Here is a 16044-nt window from a genome sequence, read left to right as displayed (position 1 = left end):
CTTATTCTTCTTTCTTTCTATCAATAATTATTCTTAGTGTAGATGTATTAATAATGAAAGAATAACATAGCGTTTATTCTTTTGGTCCAACTTAATAGTCTTGGAGTTTGTTGATTTGAACCAAAAATTTTGAACACTTCTCTTCCGAATTACAAAAATCGGAACAAGGTTTTCAATCGTGGAAACAGATCGAAAATAAAATGGGGCAACAGTACTCTGTGACTGAGTTTGTATCCAGTACACAAAACTGAAGCAATCACAGTTTCACTGTTGTCCTTCATGATTGGTAGTAAGTTGAGGTCTCGCACAGCACTTGGTGAATATCCGCTGTTTCCTCACAAACTGGTTGGTTGTACAAACCCTGCATGTGTGTATACGTAGGCATGTTATTTGGCGAATATTCAGTGATTACCATATGTCTAGAGCCACCTTTACTAGGAAGAGCGTAAAATGACAAGAAGGTAAAAATTGTAGAAAAAATAGGCCTTTTACCTCTTCCATCCGCTACTCATGAATAGCTTCTGTTTGTTCAATAATTATTGCCAATTGGACAAAAAGAAGCAACTTCTGATTGGACGCCTCTGGTGGTAGGTAATATACCCTGTCCGTCTCATCCAAAGAGACCTTTGTCCTCTTGCTGGCCGTTTTCCTACTTACATACCTTCAACATCTGGAGGACAAAAATATATATATGATACCCACCTGGAAGAGCTAATATAGACGAAAGATAAAATTCTCTCCCGGAAAAGCTAATTTGGATGAAAGATAAAATTAAAAAAAAAAAGTTTTATAATTATTATTAAGGTCATTTATAGAGAAATAAAAGTACTGCCCTAAAGGGTCGATAGTGTTTCCAGGCTCTCATGTTCAACAAGCAAACATACTAAATTCTCTAGTATTCCCAAAAAGTCAAAAAGAGAAATCCAATTAATAAACAAGTTGATTAATAATTTATACACAGATTCAAGTGGAATAGCATTTGTCTATTCCTCATCCAGCTTCATCGTTGGATTACTATGTGAGACTGAAATAACTAAATCTAAATTGTTTATTTTTGTCTCAGCAGGATGAAAAGTTTGCCAATAAAAACAAACAAAAATTGAAAGTACATATTTTTATTCCCTTATATATTAACCCAAAACCATAGAATAAAATTTGTTTTACAATTTTTCTCTTTTCAGTAATTGTTTCTATGGATGCTAATAATCTATATCACATATTAAATATTATTAATTAATTTTTAATAATATTGTTTTTGTACTTTGTGACTAAATAAACTACAAATGAATATATAAACTTTGTTGAACTTCTAGTTTCATCTACTGTTCGAATAAGTAATGAAAATTTAGTTCGTTAATAAGTCTTCAAATAATATATTTGAGTTAGCTCACGTTTAACTCTTTATGATAACAGTATTTCATTAATAATCATACAATGTATACCATAATTCCTGAAATCAGACTGCTTTACTCCTGAAAGCTCGTCTGTGCAAAGTTTAAATTAAGATGCACTTTAAAATTCAGATTTTTTCAAATTTAGAAGACAAAGGCGCATTTAAGTTAATAGAAAAATAAATTTAAATGTCAATAGCCTTGAATTTGTGACAAGTACACTCGGTCAATACTGAAATATTTCAAGTGCCAATGGGCATACTTTTGAAATACTGTCTCATTTTCGACGTCCGCATGTCCTGGAGCTTGCCGACTCTGTCTTTGCACCTCTCAGCCTGGCATATGCCGCAGAACTCGGCCATGGCCAGCCTGTGCAGCGGGTAGCGTACCATGAGATGCGGTTTTCTGTGGATGTACAAATGCAGCATGACCTCAATGAACAGCCATAATGTGACACCGACTTTCGGTAGGATCATGATGAGTGTAATGACCATAAGAAGAATGGTGTACTTATTGCTGCAGCACAATTTCGTAGTTGGCTTGGCTTTCTTAGGCTTGTCCTCTGCCAAAGAAGGGATCTGAAATTTGGTATAAAAGCACAATTAGGAATTTATATTTATAATATTTTAGTATTACAGTTTAACAAAAATAACAACTTTATCATTAATTAAATGCAGCATAGATTATTTTGTAACGATTAATACAAAATTTGTTATAATTTATCTAAAACTTCCATTATTTGTAGGTAAGTTTTTTATGGCAATCGATTAAGTACAATCCATCATAAAAGTACTTTAACTTTTACCCTCCAACCATGTGCTTCATTCATTTGAACATGCATGATGCAAATTTTAACTGAAAATGAAGCAGTAGCCGGTACCACAAAAATACTTTGTGGCCTTCCGTATCCAATGAAATAATTTCTCAATATTGTTTACTCTGTTTTTGGTCATTTGTTAACTAATTTTGTTGTCAGGGGCAGAGAAAAATGTAATAATCGCAATATGTCCATATCTGTTGGTACATTTTCCAGAATATCTAGTTTATTAACAGGGATTACATTTACAAATAAGGTCTGAATATCATTGAGAGGAGGCTAGTTGCTACAAATACGTAGGTTCTGTTTAAAAAATATTAATACATGATTTTTAAACAAAAGAGTGAACATTATTTGTATTTTCTTGAAATTGTGATAAGGTCTGTTAGGTGATAAACATAGATTGACCATATTTATCACTGATTTTGAAAATACCCAACCCAATAACTATAAGTACAATATAAATACCAATAATTTGTATATATTTGTTAATTATAGACAAGTTCACCTTTGCTTTTTAGGTTTTTATAAAGATTATTTTAGATGTGAAATCCTTTTAGTTGTATTGTTGCCTAATAATTTTATTTTGAGATTTGACTGATTACCTTAAATGAATTTCTGCTTCCGACCGGCTCTTCCCATTCTCCCGTCTCTTGGTTGATGAGCGAGTTGCATTTGACGCAAATCTCATCACCGCCGAATTCTCCCGTTTCTCTGTCAACGCCAGAAAGTGGCATCCTGGCCTCTGCGTTGCACGGATTATAACATCAAACTGTCAAATCTTAACAGAACAGAAACAGAAATAGTACTCACAAAAATTTAATTAAATCTGGGCTATATTTACATCCACAATTGGTCGAAAGCTAGAAACCATAATTGTGAACTCTTTATCTTAGTAGATAAGACAATTTTTTAGTATTTATTTATATGCGTATAATCTTTCCTTATTAGTCAACAGTAAGAGACGTCCACTCCAAAGTAATAAGAATAAAAAACAAAAATATATAATGGTGGAGTAAACTTTTTTTTAATATAAAATAATTATAATTTAAAATGTGCATGTTTCATGTATGAAGTCCACAAAGTATTATCTTTTTTCTTGGGTTAATTGAAAGCTTGAAAATAAAATCTAGTCATTGCATACAAATAAATAATAATTAAGTTCAGTCTGTGATATCAATCAATACAATGTATTTTCTTTTATTTTTAAAGAAACAGAGAGAAAAAAAGCATTCTTTATTGTCGCTTTCATTGTTATTTTAAAAACATCCAATTCTATAGATACTTGCTGTGTTTAAAAAAATAAATCTTTTTTGATCATTTTGTATGCTAATTTCGTCTCGAAAATTGCCAAAAGTAAGTAAATATTGGCATAAGTTAATTTTAAAAAAATTAAATACAACCTTACAATTTTTATAGACTAAAAACTTTTGTTTTATAAATGTAAATATTAATTGAAAATATACAATTTTAACAAATTGACTGCAAATTTCATTGCTTCTCTATGCAAAATACACAAAAGGACGTTTCAAATATTAAATAAATTGAAGTTCATTTAATTCTTTGACTGCACCCCCCCCCCAAAAAAAAAGTGCAATAAATTGTTTATGAAAAAAAGATTAGTTTATAAAACTCAAGTAAAAAAAATTTTAATTCACTAATTTCGTGGTCCACTTGACCAATTAATATATTACAATTAAATAAGGTTTTTACTTGAGATAAAAAAGTCGATCCACTCAGACACCAACTTCCTATCTCAACTGGCTCAACTGAAAAATGGCAAAAGGGGGAAAATTCAAAAGCTGGGTTGAGATAGGAAGTTGCTGTCCGAGTGGATCGAGGTCACCACAGCTCAAGTGGTAGAGCAGCGGCGTATCTAGCCGAAGATCGTGGGTTCAAATCCCGCTCGTGCCATTGACTTTTTTTTTTTCAACTAAAAACCTTAATTAATTGTAAAAAAAAATTTAAATATAAGACAGTATTTCTTCTCTATAAACCTTTCACAAATAAATTGTTTTTTACATAAATATTACAAATTGATGTAAATAAATTTTTTATTGAGTTCAAGTAATGTTTGACCAAGGTATTATTGGGTGGTTCATCTTTGATGTTGTGTAATGTAAACAAATAGTCCTTTTTTTATCGTGGAAAGACAAATAAAATCAACAAATATTGAACAGTTCCTAGTTAACATAGAACCATTGTTTTAAGATTTTTTTTCTTTCCCTTTTTCAAAGTTAGTGCAATGGCATATCTGTTGCTAAAAAGTGGGCTTGCATTGTTTAATTGTTATGAAGTACCTATTTAGACATTTAAGGCCAAAAAATATTACTCTTGTGTCTCAGCAATCTTGTCAATGAGCCCTAGATGCTGAGAAAAAAATTAAAACCTTTAAACCAAATTGTCACAAAATTATCAATTTATCACTTCACCGGCAATTCCAGCTTTTGTAATTAATAATAAATTACTGTTGGCCCTTGAGAATCATCCAAGCTGGGTGTTGGCAGTACAGGCCAGACCTTGGTCTTGCCTGTCCAGCCACTGAGGACCCAGGACTACTAACAGAGAGTCATTTCAGCCCCCGATGCAATCAATTACTAAAACCAAATCCATTCGCTTTCTCACTCATCTAAAAAACATTCTTTCTTACGTAAGTGAAGAGAGGTGGAGTATTTGTTATTCCTCTATTGCTCTTCACACATATAACTAATCTAATTAAGGGTCAATGTTCGTCAATATTCCGCTATCAGCCCTCTTATACTGTACATTCACGCAAATAAATACATTCACTCTTGACAGAATAAACCATGTGTCCTCCAAGAATTTAAACACAGGACCCAAACGTTGCCATGTTCAAGCACAATTTTCAAATCAGGTGGCATTCCTACGTGCTCCCTATATGGAGCCAAGGAGTGACATCTTTCAATCTAGCGGGATGTATTGAGCAACCTTTCTCTACAGGTTAATTTTTTTTTTCTTTTATTTCAGCTTTTTTTTTTTTTTTTTTTTGCTTACTATGACATAAAAACATAGATTGTTAACGTGGGCTGAAAAAGAAGACATTCTGCTTTTCAAGGGGTTGTAATGCCTGGCAGCTTCGTAGTATCCATCATCAGGGGCTGTAATAATGTTGAATTTGTATATAATTCAGAGGCGTGATGAATTTTTTAAGCAGAACACAGAAAATCGCAGAAATTGAACAGAAAAAAAATTGTCTCCAGCAAATCCAATAAAAAATTATATATTTTTTTATTGCTATGAAAGTTCCATTTTTAAGGATTTTAAAGGCTAATTATATAAATTAATTAATACATTTATGAAGAATGAATGATCCACCCTCTGAATAAAGATGATCCTTGGTGAATGAAGCAGAATGGTCAGTGTGAGAGACTCAGCACATAGACCCCCAGGTTGTGGGTTCGATTCCCAATGTCGCCTCTGGCCTTTTTGTTCACATAACCCTTCCCCCTATGATGAAATAATCGAGGGAATCATACTCTGGCTAATGTGCAAGCGTATAAGACCATTAAAAAATAAAATAAAAGATCCTTCATTATAATTAAATATTTTTTCTTGGCTCTTCAGGCTCATTGACAATAAAATTCATATTTAAGTTTTTTTTTGTTTTTTTTAAGCCTACTTTATTAGAAGTGTTGGTTTTTATAACTTAAATATCTAATATCATTTAATTTGATCCTGCATATTATTTTTGTATCTTAAGAAAAAAATTTATTCTGGGGCTTTAGGCAATAATAATAACCAAAAAAAAAGTCTAAACAATTGGCACAATTCGTATCAAAATGAATATGTAAATAAAAATGTTAACTTAACAGCAAAAAACAATAATTGAGATGTCTTAAATTAAATAAAAAAGGTGGAAAATTAACCATCCTCAGTGTTAAATTGTAGGTACAGGAAGTAGTCAAAAATTAGGATTTAAAGGGGGAAAAGGATAGGGCACAGCAAGTCTAGTTAGGTAGGGAGTTCCAGAGGTCATAGGAACAGATAAGGAAGGAGCGACTAAAAGCAGTGGATTTGTAAGAGAGTGGGTAGAGATCAGAAGGGCGAGAACGAGTGTGTACAGAAGGCTTAAATGTGAGGAGTAGGAAGAAATTGGTAGTAAGGAGCCAAGAAAGTATAACCTTCGATATGAGTGGTACAGCCATTTCAATTCATGTTACATATTAAACACATATCTCTTTGGGGAGCAAAATATGAACCTAAGAAAGCACTTCTTAGGTTCTTTTGAGTCTGTTAAGAATCTTGCAGGTGAGACTACCATAGACAAACAACCATAATCAAAATATGGGTGATGAGTTTGCGGGTGCTGTTTGGGAGGAGTTGGCTTGCATGACGGAATCACCGTAGGGTGGAAAAATGTCAGAGGGATATTTGGGAAATGTGGGGTTTCCAGGATAGGCTTTTTATCCTACTTATAAAACCCAAATCGATTTGTGTATAACCTTGAAATACCATGCACAACAGACACAAACTTGCATTTCGAAAAGCATTTAAACTACTTAGTAAAATAATAAAAAAATTCTTGGCTTCTAAGGCCCATTGGAAAGAACACTTGTACATTTTTTGACCTAGTAACATCAAAATTTTCGTTGAAATCAGTGATCCATTCGTAGCATTCCAGTGTTATTCTCAGTTAAATATTTAAGCGAGTAAATGTGTAGTATGAGGAAACTTGGGACAAAGATCACACTAGGACGATTAGTGGAGAAATATAAAGTACTCCATCGCCCTGCTAAAGTTAACAGTATATCCTGCTCGTGACACTTTTTAATTTCAAGCAATACCTTACATAAAGATTAATTAAATGAAAGAAATTATTTGGCCAATCAGACTACAAAATATAATAAAATATACAGGAGAGCATATATTTAAATTAAGTGAGAGTGAGTGTGAATAGATTAAAAATTGCATGGGGGCTGAAAAGACCTGAATGTCTTTAGCCAGAATCTAAGTTTTGAGCATGATTTTTCCTTTGGTTTAAATCATGGCTTGAAACTAATAATAATAGGCATATAAAGACTTGTAAATAAATAATTATGTATACATTTATTTAATGTACACAAGCACAATGTATTGTAGTATCACACAATACAAGCAGTTTATTGGTCAGTATCCAATTTAAAATTTGTCAGTTAAATTCATTAAAGTATAAATTAAACAATTATGCACAATATTTTACAAAAAAGATATTGAATTAAATGTTAAAATTAATGTGATTAAAAAAGCTGTTACCTTCATTTAGCACTTGCTTAAACGACCTTCTCAAAACAAATCTTTTCACTAATTCTTGTATATTTTCTGAATCGAATTTAATGTAAAATAAACACCCTATGCAATATGCAGTCAAAGTGTGTGGAACCTTGAGTAGAAAGTCGGGCAAAGTGCCTACCAGTTTTCCCCCACTACTTACCAAGGGCCTTGACAACATCTCATAAAACAATCGCCTCCTCTCCGCCGACCCATCGTTAGCTTTCATCCAGTCCTGTCATTAAATTCAACTCCGCTTAAACGGCTTAGAACGCTAGTCGGGAAACAATAGCCGCTATTTGCATACACGACCTTTCGGGTTAATACCAGTTCCCATGGGAATTATCGAATATGGATAAATACATGTCGGATTTTTTTTTTATCTCAAAAAGCTAAATTAAAATTCAATTCAAATAGGTTGAAAAAAAAATAGATACCTTGATAAAGGCTTGCTTATATCACTTGGTACAAGATTTAAAAAATCAGTAATTATTGAAAAACAGTTTAAGAATTTAAACAATAAATACAAACATTTTATTTCTTTTTATTTACAATTTTTTAATCCTTATCCGCTGCTCTGGCCCATCCTAAACGCTCTTTCCTGATCTCGTTCTTCAGCCACGAGGGGACACCAGGCTTAAAAGGTACTACATTGGGATATTTCAATTTTCGCTCTTTGGATGGGTCGCTGAAAGGATCCACAGCTTTTAACTTTACCAACAAACGTTCCTTTGCGATTTGCTTTTGGTCTCTGTACCTATCAAGGTATCTATAACAAAAATAAACATAAACAAAAGTAGGTAGTTTCATTTTATGCAATTAGGTTGATAGAGAAAAATCATAAAATAAATATAAGTCCATGCATAGAAAGTTAAAAATGTAATAACTTTTAGTTTTAAAGATTTTTTTTTATAATAAAAAGGCAATCAACCTCTGTGTTCTGCCTTAATCCTCATGTCATAAATTTTATGGCAAGGTGGCTAAGCAGCTCCAGGAAGGTCAAGTATCCCAAAAAGTAATGCATCTGAACTTAATTGTTGTTAAGCAGATCATCTGATGGATGTGCATGCCACTGCCAACGTCCACACCACTCCAAATCTGCGGTCCATCAAGCAAAGTCCCACAGCCGGTTACAGTGATTTAAATTTTGAGCAATAATTTAATGGCTTGTAAGGCCGATTGTCCATATTCAAGTAATCATCTTTGAGAATCAACGACACATGACTGGTCAGGCCTGGTCATATTATTTTAACACACTCTTTGATTATGTTTTAAAGTGACCAATTCCGCATAGGTTTCACAAAGAGGTGTTTCTCTAGCCATTAGATATTCATAGGTAAGCCTATGTGTAAGTGTCCTATTCTCAGACTAGACGTTGTCTTTTACTGTTTTGTTGACCAGCAAGAAGAGTTCCACTTCAACATTCAGCTTTATTTTTCTTTATTTCAGCCCATGCTTCTGCCATCTCTGCCATGTATTTTTTCTAATTTGAGCTGTTATATCAGTGGGGTGTGTAACTGGACGCTATCAATGGCATATTTCATGGCAATGTCTGCATTCTTATTTCCCATAATCTTGTCGCGATTACGAGATAAAACTTTTACACTTTTGGATTTTAGATCATCGAGGAAAAGGAGAATAATCAGAACCATGGGTTGTTTTGAGGAATCCTCAATTTACAGAACTGCTGATAGCGTTTACAAACATTATTTGAAGACGTTAATCTACATTTAAGCATATGAAAATTACAAGTCTACAAAAAACTTTGGATCGTTATGTTCTTGAAGAAGAAAGCTCATTCAGTTGTTACTATCGAGCTTTTGACGTATTTTAAGGTCATCATAAGAGCAAAACAATCTCAAGTATGTCTACAGATTGACATATTTAAATTTTTTAGTCGTTGGCAATATTGGGACTGAGTCGGTCTTCATGGAAATTTGAGATCACATGTAAAAAACTTAAATATTTCATAACAACATTAAAACATATTTGTTTTGCCCTGATGATGACCTTAAAATAGGTAGAAAGCTTAGTAGTAACTACTGAATTTACTTTCTTCTTCAAGATTTCTTATGCTGAAAAAAATCATCTTGTAATCAAAATTTACGCATTAATTGGCAAGTTATTTAAACTTTAATATCTTTCTAATTACTGACTGATATGTTTTTTATGACATTAATTTTTATTTCATAGTAACTAATAAATATAATTGAAATTTTTTTAAATCAATTTTAATTATTTGATTTTAATTTTGTTAGGATGAGTTACAGTAGTGTCGAAATTAAAAAAAAAAAAAATCAATAATATTGAATCATTTTTAACAATATACACTCAGTATATTCTAGTCTAATCTCGCTAATTTTATCTGACTGACATGTTTAAGCATTTGACTGTATTTAGTGTCCAACATTTGTCCGAAAGTCATGATCTTGCAGACTTCGTGTTATAATTGCTAAAATCATTTTGTAATTTGGTTGTTTCTAGTCATTTTGTTTGTTGATCCTTGCTATTTTGGACTACCAGATGTATTTTAATTTTTCACCATCTTCAATAGTGTTTTCAAGCAAATAGCAAAAATGGACAGACCAAAATTAACTATGACGAAAAAATGTGAAGAAAAGTTTAAAATCATTTCACTTACAGGTTAAAAGGTTGCCTGAGAGGGAACCAGGTTTGTTTAGTATAGTAGTGTTCTGGGAAATCATAGACAAACTCTGGGCAGTCGGCCTTCATAGTTTTATGATAGAAGTCCATCACCGATTCATCCCAGTCTGAAGTGAAGAAGGAAAGACCTGCAGGAGTCAGGTAATCCTGATGCTTCTTGTAAAATTCGAGCGTTGAAAAGCTCCTTTCATCTATATCTCCACTAAAAAGGATTACCCATGTATCAACAAATGGAAAAAGTTGTAACTATAATTGAACTATATCTTAAAAAGTCGATAAATCATGGTTTATTTAAAGTATTGTCCTTCAAACACAAGCAATATTAATATTTTATAACAAATACAATTAAACATATAAATTTTTCTCTAATCCATATTAAAATCTATTTTTATATGATATTGTAATTAAATTAAAAACTTAAATATTAATAGAAACCATTGAAAAAAGAAATATATTTACACATGGTTGTCCTATTTTATTTATTTTTAAAATCAGACATTTTTATTTTTGAACGTACCTGAATTTTGTTGTTTTAATATCTGAAAAGTCGATTTTCTTATCTTGTTTGTACAGAAGGAAGATATATCTTAAATATCCTAGCCCTTTCAATGGAAGGGCTTGGATGTAGCTATGAACTACTTCACCCTTTCCGATATCATTTCCTGGGATGTTCCCTCTGGAAGAATTAACAGTTAACTTAATTTTGTCTTCTTCTTCATATAAATGTATTCCCTTATCGAACTTACACAAACCAGTGGACGTATTCGAGGTTTTCTGATTTAAAGTGCCCATCTGGGCATGTCAGCACCAGCGTCCAAAGCGAATCACTCTTGGACTCGAATGAAACTTCAGGAGGTGTCATTGTCTAAAACAATATTGAATGCAGATTTTTATTGTTTAAATATTGCTACTAACCTTGTAATTAATACCTTAATTGGCTTAATGATGTTCCCCCTGTAAACCGGGGCATAGGCGTCTTTAAAGGGAAAATTCACTGACAGAGGGACGACGGGGTAAAAGTAAGCATCGCCAAAAAGATGCTCATATATCGCATAATGCTCAGCGATTGATTTTATTTGCACAGGAGCGACAGTTTTCTCCCACTCTTTTTCAACTTCATCCAAAGAAATAATTACTATAAACAAAAATCAAAAAACAAGATTGATACTATGCAAATTTGTAAATCTAATAAGTTAAAAAATATCCAACAAATTATTGTCAATGATGGAAATATAGTCAATTGTGTGTAGTGGTTAATACTGTTTCTTTGTTTTTGAACATATAAAAGGGTATTATTAATATTATTTTTATTGGAGCGTTGGTGGCCGCAATGGTTTAGGCGTTGACACAGCGCTTATCACTGTAAGGTAAAGGTCCCGGGTTCGATACCAGCGGCCCTGCATTCGAACCCGAAATACTTACAAATGGGCTTTTTTTCAAAAACACCGACACCCTGAGGGTTTATATATCCTCTGCTGTTGTAAACCCTTATTAAAAAAAAAAATTTTTAATTATTATTTTTTTTACAAGGGTATTTCAACTATAGGGTTATATGCACCCTGAACAGTGTCTGTGTTTTTGAAAAAAAGCCCATTTGTAAGTATGTCAGGTTCAAATGCAGGGGTGCTGGATTCGAACCTGGGTGCTTTGCAATGATGACCGGTGTTTTAACGCCTAAACCGCTGCGGCCACCAAAGACCTTAAAAAAGGCTATAAGTTGCCAGTTGTCTTCCAACGTAGTTAATGTTTATCTATGTCTGAAGCAGCAAGGTCAGGACTAAACTGAATTAACTACTTTTTTCTCCTATACAGTCCATACCTCGTCTGACAAAAAGGAATACGTGCCCACGATCCCGCTCAACAGTAAAATTAAAATAGAAAACTTCATGGATAATATGCCAGCATAAACCCCCCCCCCAAAAAAAAAGTTTGTGTATTTATTTATTCAGTCTTTATTTGTAAGCAAATGGCCATTTGCTCAATTTTATATTTTTATGTACATGTATATTTATTTATTAATATTTGCAATTAATATTTGTAAATGGTAACCAGGTATGCTTAGGAATTATTATTACCTACTATTACTGAATTATTAATGATTCTGTTAATTGCTATTTTTTACTCTTATTTACCTATTGACTGACTGAGTGAAAATTAAGAAAAGAAACTGCCTCCAAAATAATCTCACAAGTCAGTATGAAAATACTTCCCTGTTAAATGCATGATACAGAGGGCTTCTTAACATCCAGTCGAGTGTCAAGAGGAGTCAAATCGCTTTAAAAAATTTGCCATTTGTAAGTATGTCGAGTTTGAATGCAGGGCCGCTAGATTTGTACCCAGGACCTTTAACTGTGATGCTTAAACAATTGTGACCACCGATGCCCTTAGTCAAACCACATTTTTTATATTATTATCAATTAAAAAGCAATGGATTCTGCTGGATTTGACCACTAGTTTGGCAAATATGAGTCGAATGTCCTAACCACTCACTGCAGTAAGCTAAAATATTATTCATTCTCTGATGTGAAGGGAATGGCACTAAATGCGTAACTCCAAATTTGTCTGGTAGTGTCTAAACTGCCAAATGACTGGAAAGCACAAGCAGATAGCCTTAAAATGAGTTCCCAGATATGTATAGAAGGAAATGAACAGGCTGACCAATTAGCCAAAAATGGAGCAACCGTCTCATCCAGGGGATCAGAACCACAACTAAGCCTGGAATGTGTGCTTAAGTTAGAAAACACTCCGGGTGATACAAGCTAAGAGTTTTATAAACATGTCAAAACAGAAGGTGAAGGAATTCCTTTCTCTCAGCAGGAGGAATTTGAGGATTATTATAGGCCTTTATACCAGCCACTGCTCTTTTAACTATCACTTTAAAAAGATGGGCAAGGCTGAAATGGAAACATGCTGGCTCTGTCAGGAGGAGCCAGAGACATCGGCACATATCCTTTGCGAATGTAATGCATTTGCCTCTTTTACGGTACAGCCATTTTGGTAGGACATTTCTCAACCTCAAAGAGATCCACGAAGAGGCACCAAGGAAAGTGTTGTTTTATAAGGAATAAAACATACACTTTCCAAGGTGTGGCTAGCTATAGGGCTTCCACGATAGACCTGTTTAGGCCGCAGTGGAGGAAGAATTGTATTCACTCAACCCCCCCCCCCAAAAAAAAAAGACATTTAAGATTGTTTTGCCCTGATTGTTTGACCTTAAAATAGGTTGAAAGCTTGGAAGTAACAATTTATTTTTTTATCCCCCATCTAGACCATACTGAGATCCAGATTATTCTTGTTGCTTGTCATATAACACCGTCAGAATTTGATTCATCAACATTAACCGTCAAAGCTGGAGATTTTGAGTTGAAGGCTAAAGGGTGTATTTTGCATTTTGATGGTTAGATTAAAGTCATACCTGCATTGCGCAAAGGTGATGAAGGTAAAATATTACCAATGGTCAAAGTTGGTAGCCAGCTTGAATTAAATAAATTATCGCCTAGCCAACTCTTTACTAAACCTCCTGCACGTTTTAGCGAAGATTTGCACATTTATTGGTTAGAGAACTAGAAAAATGTGGAATTGGCCGACCACCAACTTATCCGGTTATTAGGAGTTTGATTAGTTTTAATCATTCTGGTTCATCTATCAATAGTTCTACAGTAGACTCTCGTTATCCGTGAGGCATATGAACCGAGCATAATAGGAAACACCTCGAATTTCATTCTTCGAAGCATTTTCTTCTAACTGCATACCAATTAATTTTCTATATCGCATGTGCCTATTGTTAACATTATGCGTGAACTTATTAAACATATTTCAGGGGCTTTTTCAATAAGAAAAAAATCAATGTAGGATAACATATAAATTTTTTTTTTAATGAGGGTTCACAACAGCAGAGGTCATATCAACTCTCAGGATGCCAGTTTTTGAAAAAAGCCCATTTGTTAGTATGTCTGATGTCAGGTTGGAATGCAGGGCTGCTGGATTCGAACCTGGGATCTTTACCTTACAGTAATGAGCGCTTATCAACACCTAAACCATTGCGGCCATTGACACCCCCAACCCCACTCTTTTCTAGAACTCAAGGGGGCCACTGTGGCTGAGTGAAAGTGCAGATATAGAGCCTGCTGTACCTGAGATGACCGTAGACACATGGATTGCAGATATGAATAAAGTACTTTGTTAACTCTTCACAATGATCATGACTATTCTCAATTTACTTTAAAGCAAGTTGACTTAATTTAAGTAATAAATGTAATAAAGCCATACGTTTGTTATCCCTTGCAAGTTCTTTGAGTTCGGCATTTTGCCTATTCTCTTTCAGCATCTCGATATGCTCTGCGACATGTGCCCTTCCTTTGTTCGGTACAGCAAATCCAATATTGACCTTGAAGTGTACTTTCGGGTCCTTATAATACATCACTAAAATTATTGTTTATATAAATTAAAAAGAGATACAGATTTATTTTTCATGCGGCTTGTACCTTCCAGGCGTTGTTCCAAATTACTGGCGAGATGGGGGCTTTTTCCAAGTGATCTCCTTTGACTTTTGTACCTGACAAAATTTTTATTGGTCGTTATCAAATTGGCCGAAAACAATTTGTTCAGTCTAAAAGCCATTATTTTTATTATATTTAGAGATATTGTTGACTGTAAAATATTAAAATGTTTTGTTATCAGCGAAACAAGCGTTGAACCTCGCAATCTTGCAGAAGGTTTCCTTTATCTATAGAAACAGTTCTAAAGTCATGCATCCCAGTAAAATTTCAAACGTTTGAGACTTTCCAAGTAGTGAAGAGAAGAGATGAGGGTGATTCAAGTCGTGGTAATCCGAGGTAACGTAAAAATAAAAGATTTATTTATTATAGACGACGGTAAAGAGATAACCTTCGGCGATGAGAACAGCCTTAGTGAAAGCGAGAGACATCTCTTAAAACTAGACCAGTTAATTCACAGCAAATCGAAGACGATTACGGCAAAAGTCGACTGTTATACATCATCACTGTTCGAAACATTACTTAGAGACTCTGACATCATCAGGGCGAGGTTTATGAACACGGTTTTCGCCTCTTACAGAAGGGCGAACCATTTCATCCTGATAAACGTGAACTTGTCGGAGCCTAGGAAGGAAGTGATGGACCAAAAGGGCAGCGGTCTGTTCGAGCAACTCGGTCTCGAGCGACGAGAGGTAGACCATGCGATGGCTTGGTTTTCGACATTAGGCGGGGCGTTTTCGGCACTAGGCGATTGTTTAGACTATTGCGCCGTCATGGCTGGGAAGATCTCGTTACAGCAGTTTAAACTGGCTCTTCGCCTCAACGATCCTTTTCTCATCGCGAGGTGTCGGTTATACCTCTCGCTCAGCCTCATCCAGCAAGGGTACTTCAAAGAAGCCAAACGAATTATACTTTCCCAATATGCATTTGCAACCAAAGACAATTACGATCAGAAACTGATTTCTATGTGTCACGGTATAGCAGCTAAGTGGAGATACGATAGAAAAAAATTTAAACACAACAAATGTATTTTATTAAAAAAAATTCAGTAATTAAAACTTATTTATTTCATAAATAAACAATTTATAAAAGCATTATTTTTAGTGTTTGTTTTGTACTTGTAGTGTTAAAAATGTATTTTTTAAGGTATAAAGTACGTATGACCCTTTTGGAACTTAACATATTGGGTAATTAAATCAATTTAATCATATGACAATCCATGTTTTCAGATAATTCCATACTTACCAATTCATACATGAATACATTTAATGAATATTAATATGCTTAATAAAATAATATATTTTTAATAAATACAAGAGTTTTAATTTGTTAATATCCAAATTAAAAAAAAAAAAAAAAAAACATGTTTGCAAAATGCTCAGTTCATCCAATGCTGTTTTTGTTCAAA

General features: G+C 33.7%; 3 protein-coding genes across 4 annotated transcripts; 1 reads left to right on the top strand and 2 right to left on the bottom strand.

Annotated features, from left to right (window-relative positions):
• Positions 1–1099: 1099 nt before the first annotated feature.
• Positions 1100–7609, bottom strand: LOC106662741. 2 transcript variants are annotated; one of them, XM_014387027.2, is made up of 3 exons: positions 7462–7609; positions 2814–2989; positions 1100–1969 (listed from the first exon to the last, which is right to left on the bottom strand). In XM_014387027.2, exons 2-3 carry the CDS (start codon positions 2943–2945, stop codon positions 1634–1636), a joined length of 468 nt encoding a protein of 155 aa, XP_014242513.1. In that variant the 5' UTR covers positions 2946–2989; positions 7462–7609; the 3' UTR covers positions 1100–1633. The 2 variants fall into 2 exon arrangements, with proteins under 2 accessions (XP_014242513.1, XP_014242604.1); XM_014387118.2 differs by lacking the exon at positions 7462–7609 and adding an exon at positions 3053–3136.
• A 370-nt stretch (positions 7610–7979) lies between these two features.
• On the bottom strand, positions 7980–14825 carry LOC106662087 (39S ribosomal protein L38, mitochondrial). Its single transcript, XM_014385932.1, has 7 exons — positions 14625–14825; positions 14410–14562; positions 11070–11275; positions 10887–11005; positions 10658–10816; positions 10118–10342; positions 7980–8245 (listed from the first exon to the last, which is right to left on the bottom strand). The coding sequence occupies exons 1-7, from the start codon at positions 14758–14760 to the stop codon at positions 8035–8037; spliced, it is 1209 nt and encodes a 402-aa protein (XP_014241418.1). The 5' UTR covers positions 14761–14825; the 3' UTR covers positions 7980–8034.
• Positions 14826–14854: 29 nt separating this feature from the next.
• On the top strand, positions 14855–15730 carry LOC106662167 (uncharacterized protein F58A4.6). Its single transcript, XM_014386058.1, has one exon. It carries the CDS (start codon positions 14945–14947, stop codon positions 15686–15688), a length of 744 nt encoding a protein of 247 aa, XP_014241544.1. The 5' UTR covers positions 14855–14944; the 3' UTR covers positions 15689–15730.
• Positions 15731–16044: the final 314 nt, after the last annotated feature.

Source organism: Cimex lectularius, unplaced genomic scaffold, assembly GCF_000648675.2.
Source record: "Cimex lectularius strain Harlan isolate CLEC.00 unplaced genomic scaffold, Clec_2.1 scaffold170, whole genome shotgun sequence".
Taxonomy (NCBI): Eukaryota; Metazoa; Arthropoda; class Insecta; order Hemiptera; family Cimicidae; genus Cimex; species Cimex lectularius.
Note: the sequence above shows the minus strand (reverse complement) of the source record. Positions and strands in the feature narration are given on the sequence as shown.